The sequence below is a fragment of the Kogia breviceps genome, chromosome 10 (assembly GCF_026419965.1).
Source record: "Kogia breviceps isolate mKogBre1 chromosome 10, mKogBre1 haplotype 1, whole genome shotgun sequence".
NCBI classification, from domain to species: Eukaryota; Metazoa; Chordata; class Mammalia; order Artiodactyla; family Physeteridae; genus Kogia; species Kogia breviceps.
Window position 1 is genome coordinate 41077714 of NC_081319.1, and position 12924 is coordinate 41090637.

The 12924-nt window shown below is 42.2% G+C and overlaps 2 protein-coding genes across 5 annotated transcripts in view; one reads left to right on the forward strand and one right to left on the reverse strand.

Moving 5' to 3' along the window:
* KIF9 (kinesin family member 9) overlaps positions 1 to 9247 on the forward strand; it is a 49523-nt gene extending 40276 nt beyond the window's left edge. For 3 of the 4 annotated variants that reach the window (XM_067044369.1, XM_059077006.2, XM_067044370.1), the window contains 2 exons: positions 399 to 503; positions 8934 to 9247. In XM_067044369.1, the coding sequence (XP_066900470.1) occupies positions 399 to 503; positions 8934 to 8984 (156 nt within the window). In that variant the 3' untranslated portion in view covers positions 8985 to 9247. The remainder of the gene's footprint in view (positions 1 to 398; positions 504 to 8933) is intronic. The other variant, XM_067044371.1, reaches the window with a different exon arrangement.
* KLHL18 (kelch like family member 18) overlaps positions 1 to 12924 on the reverse strand; it is a 149689-nt gene that overhangs the window by 90246 nt on the left and 46519 nt on the right. The gene's annotated exons all lie outside the window — the stretch shown is intronic.

A 12924-nucleotide genomic window follows, 5' to 3' on the forward strand; every position in this document is an offset into this window, starting at 1 on the left:
AGGGGTGGGGATGGTGGACGAGCACAGGGCAGTGGGCAGTGCCCCTTGTCCTCTGTTCTCTCCACAAGCTTGGCAGTGTACCGGCTGCTCCCAGCCTCTCCTACAGCTGGCCCAGGCAGGTGGGCAGGTACAGGTCTCTCCCCTGTTATCAAGGATGAGGACACAGAAAACACCACATGCTGCTGCACCTCTTCTTGAGTGGCTCATCTTGCCCTGGTGGCGGTTACAGGGTGTCTGTGATGACACTGGAAAACATGAGGCTGGGGGATTGTGAGCTATCCTGGGTGGAGGTCTGCAGACCCAGTGAGAGGCTGCCCTAATGCCCACCACAGGCCCTGTCAGAGTGGATCCTGACAATGCCAGGCTGAAGGGACTGTGCTGTGTTGGGCCTCTTGTAGGGAGAAGATGACCAGGACAGGTTCAGCCGGCTGCAGCAGACGATGCTGCCAGAGGGCCCTGATTCTGTCTCCTTCTACAATGCCAAAGTCAAGACAGAACAGAAGGTAACTCGGGGGATTCATGTCTCCAGGAAGGCAAGGCCTCAGGGACCTCATTACTAGGACACCCAGGATTACACTCCCCACTGTAGAGAGGCAGAGGAGGAATATGCTGGCCCAGGGAAATCCAGAGTCACCCAGAGTCAGTGTGTATCTTCTGCCAACTCCAGAGTCCTGGGGCTGGGCTGGAACCAATAGGGGTCCCACAGACTTTGGCCAGGCCTGGAAATGGCTGGTGAGTGCTAAGACAGCCCATGTGTGAATAACATGCCAGGACAGGGCCTGGAGCTGCCCTGAGGCCACTTCCTGTTGGGGAGAACCTCTCCAATGGAGGCCACTGTGCACAGGTGGCAGGGGACCAGAGGACCACAGGAAGCCAAGGCAAAGCTAGACATGGCCTGGTACTCCCCTCACTGAGCGGGCGGGGCTAGAACAGAGGGTCTCCACTCTGCTGAGGCTCAGCCTGGAGCCAGAACACACGAGGCCTGTATGCTGTGTGCTTTTCTGTGCCCAGAGGCAGTTCTTATACGGCAGGTGGCAGAGCTGCACATGGGGTGACTGCCCGAGTGAGCTCATTGTTTTAAAAATATTTTTGTGGTATTCATTTACATTTTCAATAGGATGATACAATTGAAGCATTAAAAAGCACAAAAATACTAATACCCAGTCCCCCATCAGTCCAGCTCCCACCAGTCCCCTCTGACAAGCAACCGCTGTCACTTATTTCTAGTGTTCCTCCTGCACATTGTTCTGTATCTCACTTTTTCCACTTAACAGTCTATCCTGAAGATCGTCCCCTTTCAACCTGTTGGTGCTGCTGTGTTCTTTTTCACAGCTGCACAGTAGTACTCTGTTGCAAGGATCTATCAGAATTCATTTAATGCATCTCATATTGAGGGATTTTAGGAGGTTCCATTTCTTTACTATGACAAACATTGCTGTGATAATTAACCGTGTACAAATGTGAATTCACACAGGAGTGAAAGGCAAGTTTGTAGGAGTGAATTTCTTGGCCAAAAGGACATTTGTACTTTTAATAGATGGTGCCGAATTGCCTGCCTAGAGCTGAACCCATCACCCACCCCCCACCCCCCAGCAGCTAGTTCCCCACAGCCTCCCCGCAAGATGCAGTATCATGATTTTTGGTTTTTTCCAAACTGAAAGGTGAAAAATGGTCCCTTAGTCTAGCCTTGATTTGTATTTCTCTTATTATCAGTAAAGTCAAGCTTCTTTTCATATGTTTAAGGGCCATTTTAATTTCTTTTCCTATAAACTACCTGTTGATATTTTTGCCCATTTTTCTATTGGTTGTTGATCTTTTTCTTATTAATATATAGGAACTCTTGATATATTGGGGAGATTAGCTCTTTATGATATGAGTTGCAAATATTTTCCCCTATTTGTCTTTTGGCTTTACTTATGGTTTTTTTGTAGTTATTTTGCTGATTTTTATGAAATCAAGTGTATCAGTCTTCTCTTTCTTGGCTTCTGTATTTTGTGTTATAGTTAGAAAGCCCTTCTCCTGACTGAGTTCATTCTTTACATTTATAGTTAAACTGATACCTTCACTGACCTTTGATGGCTGTAAGGAGTTGAAGCCCACTCAAAGAAGCTTGAGTGAAGGGGTTTTATTAACACAAATTCTGAAGGTTCCATAGTAGCACCTCTCACCCTGTACTGTGTACATACATCACCAGGAGTCTTGTTAGAATGCAGATTCTGATGCAGCAGGTCCAGGGTGAATCTGAGAGTCTGCACTTTTAATAAGTACCCAGATGGTGCCCGTGCAGCTAGTCCAAGACCACACTTTGATTAGCAGGTCACAGAACTCATCTGTAGGAAGCAGGGCCCAGGCTCCTCTCCCTCCAGGCCCTTCTCCTTCTAGATCTGACCTTAGCTTCTCCCTGAGGTTTGATCCTTCATCTATCTGTTCTCCCCTCCCCACCTCTCATTTTCTAGCTCTAGCCTTGGCCCTGGCATGCCCTTATTTTCCAAGACTTCACAGCCCCAGTGCCCAGTATCACCTGACTTATTACTTTGTGTCTCTCTCTGGAGGGAGAAGCCTAACTGACTCTTCTTGGGTTAAGTGTGCATTCTTGGTTCAATCAGCTGTGGCTTGGGGCAGGGTCACCTGCCCATCCTAGTTCCCTGGGCCCACTCCTTCAGCAGGAGAGAGGATGGCTTTATCCAGGCAGCCATTTAGCCTTATGCTGTGAGCATCAAGCTTTATTAACTCTGGCCCCTGAAGGGAAGCCCAGATCAGCCCTGGATCAAGGAAGCCCAGACCTGTAGGAGGGCAGGGCTCTATGGGAGAGAATGGAGTGGGGTCAAATAGGCATAGGCAGCCCAGCCTCGGACATTGTTTGACTGTGACCACTATGCAGGAGCTTCCTTGTCTGACCACAGAGAGGCCTACCCCTTCTGGGCTCAGAGGAGGGGGCATATGATGTGAGGCAGGGGTCCAACTTTATTCTTTTCCATGTGGATATCCAGTTTTGCCAGTACCAATTGTTGAAAAAATGATTCTTTCTCCGTTGAATTGTCTGGCACCCTTGTTGAAATTCAATTGACCATAAATGTGATTGAACTTAAGCTCTAAGAGTCCTGAATGTATAAGCTGAAATTACTTTCCTCCTGAAAGAGTTTGCACCTGCTTTTGCCATGTGGCATTACCAACCCAGGACCATTTTAAACTCCTTCAAGAATTCCAGCCTGATAAGGGATTAATATCCAGAATATACAGATAATTCTTAAAACTCAACAACCAGAAAACAAAATCCAATTCAAAAATGGGCAAAGGATTTGAATAGACATTTCTCCAAAGAAGATATACAGATGGACAGTAAACACATGAAAAGATGCTCAACATTACTAATCATTAGAGAAATGCAAATCAAAACTACAATGAGATACCACCTGACACGCATTAGGATGGCTACTAATAAAAAAAAAAGAAGAAGAAAATAACAAGTGTTGGCAAGGATGTGGAGTAATTGGAACCCTTGTGTGCTGTTGGTAGGAATGTAAAACGGTACAGCCACTATGTGAAATAAACCAGTCACAGAAAGACAAATAACTGTATGGTTCCACTTACATGATGTACCTAGAGTAGTCAGAAATCATAAAGATAGACTATTATACATAGAAAATCCTAAAGATGCTACCAGAGAACTACTAGAGTTCATCAATGAATTTGGTAAAGTTGCAGGATACAAAATTAATACACAGAAATCTGTTGCATTTCTATACGCTAACAACAAAAGATCAGAAAGAGTAATTAAGGAAACAATCCCATTTACCATTGCAACAAAAAGAATAAAATACCAGGAATAATTCTACATAAGGAGGCAAAAGACCTGTACTCGGAAAATGATAAGATACTGATGAAAGAAATCAAACATGACACAAACAAATGGAGGGATATACCATGTTCTTGGGTTGGAAGAGTCAATATTGTGAAAATGACTATACTACTCAAAGCATTCTACAGATTCAGTGCAATCCCTATTGAATTACCAATGGCATTTTTCACAGAATTAGAACAAAAAATTTTACAATTTGTATGGAAACACAAAAGACCCCGAATAGCCAAAGCAATCTTGAGAAAGAAAAACGGAGCTGGAGGAATCAGGCTTCCTGACTTCAGACGATACTACAAAGCTGCAGTAATCAAGACAGTATGGTACTGGCACAAAAACAGACATATAGATCAATGGAACAGGATAGAAAACCCAGAGATAAACCCACGCACATATCGTCACCTTATCTTTGATAAAGGAGGCAAGAATATACAGTGGAGAAAAGACAGCCTCTTCAATAAGTGGTGCTGGGAAAACTGGACAGGTACATGTAAAAGTATGAAATTAGAACACTCCCTAACACCATGCACAAAAAGAAACTCAAAATGGATTAAAGACCTAAATGTAAGGCCAGACACTATCAAACTCTTAGAGGAAAACATAGGCAGAACACTCTATTATGACATAAATCACAGCAAGATCCTTTTTGACCCACCTCCTAGAGAAATGGAAATAAAAACAAAAATTAACAAATGGGACCTAATGAAACTTAAAAGCTTTTGCACAGCAAAGGAAACCATAAACAAGATCAAAAGACAACCCTCAGAATGGGAGAAAATATTTGCAAATGAAGCAACTGACAAAGGATTAATCTCCAAGATTTACAAGCAGCTCATGCAGCTCAATATCAAAAAAAACCCAACCCAATCCAAAAATGGGCAGAAGACCTAAACAGACATTTTTCCAAAGAAGATATACAGATTGCCAACAAACACATGAAAGAATGCTCAACATCATTAATCATTAGAGAAATGCAAATCAAAGCTACAATGTGATATCATCTCACACCAGTCAGAATGGCCCTCATCAAAAAATCTAGAAACAATAAATGCTGGAGAGGGTGGGGAGAAAAGGGAACACTCTTGCACTGTTGGTGGGAATGTAAATTGATATAGCCACTATGGAGAACAGTATGGAGGTTCCTTAAAAAACTACAAATAGAACTACCATATGACCCAGCAATCCCACTACTGGGCATATACCCTGAGAAAACCATAATTCAAAAAGAGTCCTGTACCAAAATGTTCATTGCAGCTCTACTTACAATAGCCAGGACATGGAAGCAACCTAAGTGTCCATCAACAGATGAATGGATAAAGAAGATGTGGCACATATATACAATGGAATATTACTCAGCCATAAAAAGAAATGAAATTGAGATATTTGTAGTGAGGTGGATGGACCTAGAGTCTGTCATACAGAGTGAAGTAAGTCAGAAAGAGAAAAACAAATACCATATGCTAACACATATATATGGAATCTAAGAAAAAAAAAGGTCATGAAGCAGCTAGGGGTAAGATGGGAATAAAGACACACACCTACTAGAGAATGGACTTGAGGATATGGGGAGGGGGAAGGGTAAGCTGTGACAAAGTGAGAGAGTGGCATGGACATATATACACTACCAAACGTGAAATAGATAGCTAGTGGGAAGCAGCCGCATAGCACAGGGAGATCAGCTGGGTGGTTTGTGACCACCTAGAGGGGTGGGATAGGGAGGGTGGGAGGGAGGGAGATGCAAGAGGGAAGAGATATGGGAACATATGTATATGTATAACTGATTCACTTTGTTATAAAGCAGAAACTAACACACCATTGTAAAGCAATTATACTCCAATAAAGATGGTAAAAAAAACACAACCAACAAAAAAACCCAGTATGGTACTGGCACAAAAACAGAAATATAGATCATTGGAACAGAATGGAAAGTCCAGAGATAAACCCACGCACCTATGGTCACCTAATCTATGACAAAGGAGACAAGAATATACAATGAAGAAAATAACAGCCTCTTCAATAAGTGGTGCTGGGAAAACTGTACAGCTACATGTAAGAATGAAATTAGAACACTCCCTAACACCATACACAAAAATAAACTCAAAATGGATTAGAGACCTAAATGTAAGGCTGGACACTATAAAACTCTTAGAGGAAAACATAGGAAGAACACTGTTTGACATAAATTGCAGCAAGATCTTTTTTGATCCACCTCCTAGAGTAATGAAAATAAACACAAAAATAAACAAATGGGATCAAATTAAACTTAAAAGCTTTTGCACAGAAATAGAAACCATAAACAAAGCAAAAAGAGAACCCTCAGAATGGGAGAAAATATTTGCAAGTCAAGCAACCTTAATCTCCAAAATACACAACCAGCTCATGCAGCTCAATATCAAAAAAAAGACAACCCAATTAAAAAAATGGGCAGAAGATCTAAATAGACATTTTTCCAAAGAAGACATACAGATGGCCAAAAAGCACATGAAAAGATGCTCAACATCACTAATTATTAGAGAAGTGCAAATCAAAACCTCAATGAGGGAACTTCCCTCGTGCTGGTTAAGACTCCCTGCTTCCAACATGGGATGCAGGTTTGATCCTTGGTCAGGGAACTAAGATCCCACATGCTGCGCTGCTTGGCCAAAATAACTAACTAAATAAAACAAATAAACAAATGAACAAAAACTATCAATACAATGAGGTATCCCCTCACACTGGTGAGAATGGAGATCATCAGAAAGTCTACAAACAAAATGCTGAACTCATAGAAACAGAGATTAGAATGGTGGTTACCAGGGGCTGGGGGTGGGAGTGGGGAATGGGGAGATGTTGGTCAAAGGACACAAACTCCCAGTTATAAGATGAATAAGTTCTGGGGATCTAATGTATAGCATGGTAATTATAGTTAATAATGCTGTAGTATATACTTGAAAGTTGCTAAGAGAGTAGATCTTAAATGTTCTTACCACAAAAAAGAAATAGTACTTATATGATATGATGGAGGTGTTAGCTAATGCTATGGTTGCAGTCATTTTGCAATATATAAGTGTGTCAAATCAACACACTGTACACCTTAAACTTATGCAATATTATATTATATGGCAATTACATCTCAATAAGTCTGGGGGGAAAAAGTCCACAAAAAATAAATGCTGGTGGACATATACATACTACCAAATGTAAAACAGATAGCTAGTGGGAAGCAGCTGCATAGCACAGGGAGGTCAGCTCGGTGCTTTGTGACCACCTAGAGGGGTGGGATAGGGAATGGGAGGGAAACGCAAGAGGGAGGAGATATGAGGTATGTGTATATATATATATATATATATATATATATATATATATATATACACATATATATATAGCTGATTCACTTTGTTATAAAGCAGAAACTAACACACCAAAAAATAAATAAATAAATAAAAATGAATAAGTAAATAAATGCTGGAGAGGGTGTGGAGAAAAGGGAACCCTCCTACACTGCTGGTGGGAATGTAAATTGGTACAACCACTATACAGAACAGTATGGCAGTTCCTTAAAAAACTAAAAATAGAACTACTATATGACCCAGCAATGCCACTCCTGGGCATATATACCCAGAGAAAACCAAAATCCGAAAAGGTACATGCACCCCAATGTTCATTGCAGCACTATTTACAATAGCCAAGATATGGAAGCAACCTAAATGTACATCGACAGAGGAATGGATAAAGATGTGGTACATATATACAATGGAATACTACTCAGCCATAAAAAAGAACGAAATAATGCCATTTGCAGCAACATGGTATGACCTAGAGATTATCATACTAAGTGAAGTAAGTCAGACAGAAAAAGACAAATATCATATGATGTCACTCATATGTGGAATCTAATTTTTTTAAATGATACAAATGAACTTATTTACAAAATTGAACAGACTTACAGATATTGAAAACAAACTTATGGTTACCAAAGGGGAAATGTGGCAGGGAGGGATAAATCAGGAGCTTGGGATTAACGGACAACACACTACAATATATAAGATAGATAACCAACAGAGACCTACTATATGGCACAGGGAACTCTACTCAATATTCTGGGACAACCTATATTCTGGGATAACCTATATGTGAAAAGAATCTAAAAAAGAAAGAATATATGTATATGTATAATTGAATCACTTTGCTGTACACCTGAAACTAACACAACATTGTAAATCAACTACATTCCAATAAAACTTAAAAAAATAATTTAAAAATTAAATGATTGACTTAAAAAATCATAAAGATTGAAAGTATAGTGATGATTTTCAGGGTCTGTGGGGAGAGGGGAATGGGGAGTTATTGTTCAAAGCATATGCAATTTCACTTTGGGATGATGAAAAGAGTTATGGAGATAGATGGTAGTGATGGTTGCACAACATTATCAATGTATTTAATACCACTAAACTGTACACTTAAACACAGTTAAGATGGAAATTTTTATGTTGTGTGTATTTTACCACAATAAAAAATTGGGGTAAAATAATTCCAGCTTCATGTGGGAGCTTCAGTTTCAGTTCACATTCACCATGTGAGGAATCTAGGATTCACCTCCAAATTCCATGTTGGTTTTAGCATTTGCTTGCTCACTGCCCTGCCCACTGATTCTGTTTCAGCTTACTTTTTCCACATGCTTTCCAAGAGCCTAGCAGTTCATTAAAAGGGTAGGATTCACGAACATCTAGTTGATTTGCAGAGGGAAGACCCTTCAGAATACATGGGCCCCCACCCCTCTGGAGAAAGAGCCCTTTTCTTTTATTTTTTTGAACCTGCTTCTTGTCAGAAACTTTCAAGTGGGCCCTTGAAACATGCCTGTCTCCTTTTAAACATTTAAAAACAGTTTTACACACTTGCTTTAGGATGAAAGAATGAGAGGGATTGAATGGAACATTATTTCTCACAGAACTGGGGCTAGTCAAAGGGAATCCTTGTCCTCAAACAGTGATATTTGCAGGAAGAATGATGGGGTCGATATAAGTGGTGTGGCTTCTGAGTCCTTGTTAGGTCCGCATGTCCTAATCAACTTCTGTTTTCTCCCCTTTTCTGTGTCTAGCACAATTATTTGAAAACTATGATGGGCCTCCAGCAGACACACAGAAAATAGGGACTCACTGCCAGTGCATTGAAGGACGAAACCCCCAGCTACTCCTGCCTGCTCTAGAGGCACTGCCAAAGCACCTGCCCAGACTCCAGTCCCTCTGCTCCAGGCCTGGGCGCAGCCCAGAGAACACACAATGGCCTGCCTACCAGGAGGAACAGCCTTCAAAGGACACCTTCGAATACCTTCACAGAACACTTTTGGTTTTGATTCACTGTCTTATATGCAGGGACAGGATAAAATAACTTTCTAGTTTGGCTTTCAGTGCTCATCCAAGAACTTTATTTCCTATCTGGGAGGATGTCTTCCCTATGTACAGGTGGGGTCCTAACTGAGTCTCCAGTAAGAAAGTGAAGAAGTAGCTCAGCCAGTCGTCTCCCTCTGGTAGGCCTTTGTCACATTGGTCAGCCTCTTTCCTTTCCTGGATGGCCATCCTGGGGATGAGCTGGGTCCGAGGAGCCCTGGTTCTCATGGAGACTGTAGGTTCTCGCAGGGAATCCTCCCTGTGTTCCTGAGCCAGTGAAGGCAGAAGGTGCTTCTTCCTCAGCAACCTGGAGAGGATGGGGTGTAGGTGGAAATGACTGAAAGGCAGATTTTTACCTCAAAATAAGAAGAGGCTTAAAATGAGATCATTCCTACCATGAAGTTTGCAGTGATAACCCCATGGTGGGAGGCTGTCTGGCAAGGAGATTGCAGAACCTGCACTAGCTGGAAGGTTGAACTAAATGGCATCTTTCCAGTCAAAGACCCTATGGTTCTGTTCTTCAGCCCATTAATGAGCAGCCAGATGGGGGTTTTGTTGAAGAGAGAAAGCTGAAGGCTTTCCTTAAGGTCTCTGCCCTCTCTCCTATCCACCCCCTTTCTCTTTCACTGACTGGCAGATACACAATGGTCCTGAAACAGCTTTCAGAGACTCCTATGCCAAGGCTTCCCGGAGCAGCTTTGAAGTCCCCTGACTTCATTCCCCTGGATGACACATGGGGGGCTGTCACTGATCAGCACTTATGGTGTACACACAGCCCTGTTGGTCAGTCCTCATGTTTCCTTCAAATGTGGCCAAACAGGGCTTCCCTGGTGGCGCAGTGGTTGAGAGTCCGCCTGCCGATGCAGGGGACACGGGTTCGTGCCCCGGTCTGGGAAGATCCCACATGTCACGGAGCAGCTAGGCCCGTGAGCCATGGCCGCTGAGCCTGCGCATCCTGAGCCTGTGCTCCACAATGGGAGAGGCCACAACAGTGAGAGGCCCGCGTACCGAGAAAAAAAAAAAAATGTGGCCAAACAGGCAGATATGCCCAGGCTCTGCTCATCATCCCAGCTGATGAGTTGGAGGCCTTAGAGAGCTCAGATTCTTTCCCTTCTTGGCTGCCCTTGCTCTTACCAGGACTTGTTTGGGGTTCCCGTGTCTTTGGAGCAGCTCAGGAAATAGAACATAGTAAACAGGGGTACATCATCCTGCTGGAGCGACAGGAAGCAGCCATTTATGGTATAACCATTCCCCCTTCCCTACATTCCCTGTCACTGGCTAGAATGGCATGTGGCATGCTGGACGTCCCAGCACAGAATTCCTGGACAGCCAGTCCTGGGGCCTGCAGGCCAGGGCAGGCTGGGCCTCTGTCATGGCAGTTGGTCCCATGTGTCTCATTCATCACCACATACGCCTCAGTCAGTTCTGGCACAAACTGAAACAAGTAATCATCAGCGTGGGCAGAGCCACAGGAATAAGCCAAACGGTGCTCTGTAGATCACCCTCCACGCAAACTCCTCACAGGAGCAGATGCTTCCAACATGACAGGGAGCTAGGGGACATGATGTCCATTCAAATATGCCTGTTGGTCTGGAAAATAGTTCCTGCTGAGCTAATCTGACCATCACAATCACCCCTAAAGGGACTTCCAATTCCATCAATGTGACAGATAAGATAACCTGAAAACACTCTGGCTACAAACAGAGATACTGTCTAAAGTATAACATTCTTTTAAATGCAAAGCTAAATTTGCAGGAAAGAAACGGAACTGCCAGGAGCTGGAGAATTGAAAACCAGAGTGGTCAGTGTGTGAACTGGCAGTGGCTGGTAGAAGGTGTGTGAGCGGACAGTTGCTCTTGAGTGTTAATGCCCACATAAGTGTGAGAAATAAGACTATGGCCCATGCCTCATAGGAAGATGGAAATGGGACCCCTTGCATAACGGTAGCACATGATGAAGAGGTGAGCTAAAAAAATTTCCCCACTGACATGGAGAAATAACAAGGAAACTATCCCCAGGGATGAGGGAGAACAGGTCCTGTGAGAATTTGCAACCATGCACGGGTTTGGGATTCAAATTTACACTGTGTGGTCCAGGAACCACCAGGCTGAAGAATTAGCATAAAAATTAGCCCAAGGCTTCAATAAAACTGGAAATCTAAATGTTTGGTTTTAGACAGAAAAGAAATATTTTCCCAAGGTTGAAACACCTAGTAGAAACAAATTTTAAAATCTAGTGTTCAGGCCCTTTATCCAGCTACACAGCATTCCCACAAAGCCCTAGTAAAATGAGCTCCAAAGATTAAACCCACACACAGACACACACATGCACATGCATGCACATGTGTGTGCATGTGGCATACATGGAAACAATGTACAATGATGGAGGCACAGTGTAAACAGAATCAGAGTTTCAGAGTTATAAGAACTTCGGATAACAAATTACTGGATAAAGATTATACAATATATATGTTATGTTTTAAAGACAAAGTATATGTCAAACATATGATAAAGGCTATTAAAATAGAGAGCATATTTTTTTAAAAAGAATTTCTAGGAATGAAGAAAATGTAGTTCTAAAAGTTAAAATGACAGACTAGAAACAGTGAAAGAGAGAATTAATGACCTGGATGTTGGATCTGAAGAAACCGTTGGGACTTGTAGCATAGAGGGAAGAAGAGAAAGAAAATTGAAAGCACGGATAAGAGTCATGGTGGAGAGAATGAGAAGATTTAGGAAACATCTAATCACAGATCCAGAGGAGATAATAGGGAGATCACTCTCTTGGTGATCTCATCCAGCCTTGTGGCTTTAAACATCATCCATGTGCCAACTCTCAATTTTATATATCTAGCTTAGGCTGCTCTCCTGATCTCCAAAACTGTATAGGAATACCTTGGAGATACTGTGGGTTTGACTCCAGACCACTGCAATGAAGTGAATATCTCAATAAAGCGAGTCATATGAATTTTTTAGTTTCCCAGTGCATATAAGTTATGTTTACACTGTAGTCTAATAAGTGTATAATAGCATTATGTCTAAAAAAGTACATATCTTAATTTAAAAATACTTTATTACTAAAAAATGTAAACCGGGGCTTCCCTGGTGGCGCAGTGGTTGAGAGTCCGCCTGCCGATGCAGGGGACACGGGTTCGTGCCTTGGTCCGGGAAGATCCCACATGCCGCGGAGCAACTAAGCCCATGAGCCATGGCCGCTAGGCCTGCGCGTCCGGAGTCTGTGCTCCGCAACGGGAGAGGCCACAACAGTGAGAGGCCCGCATACCGAAAAAAAAAAAAAAAAAAAAAATGTAAACCATCATTTGAGCCTTCAGTGAGTTGTAATCTTTCACAATAGTAACATCAAAGATCACTGATCACAGATCACCATAACAAGTATAATAATGAAAAAATTTTAAATATTGTGAGAATTACCAAAATGTGACACAGAGATGCAAGTTGAGCAAATGCTGTTAGAAAAATTGCACCAATAGATTTGCTCAATGCAGCATTGCCATAAATCTTCAATTTGTAAAAAGCTCAGTATCTGCAAAGTGCAAAAAGCAAAACGTAATAAAACAAGGTATACTTGTATAGCTAACTGCTAACTTGGCATCTCCACTTGAGTATCTATTAAGATATCTACAAATCATCATGTTTAAAACTAAATGCTCGGACTTCCCTGGTGGTGCAGTGGTTAAGAATC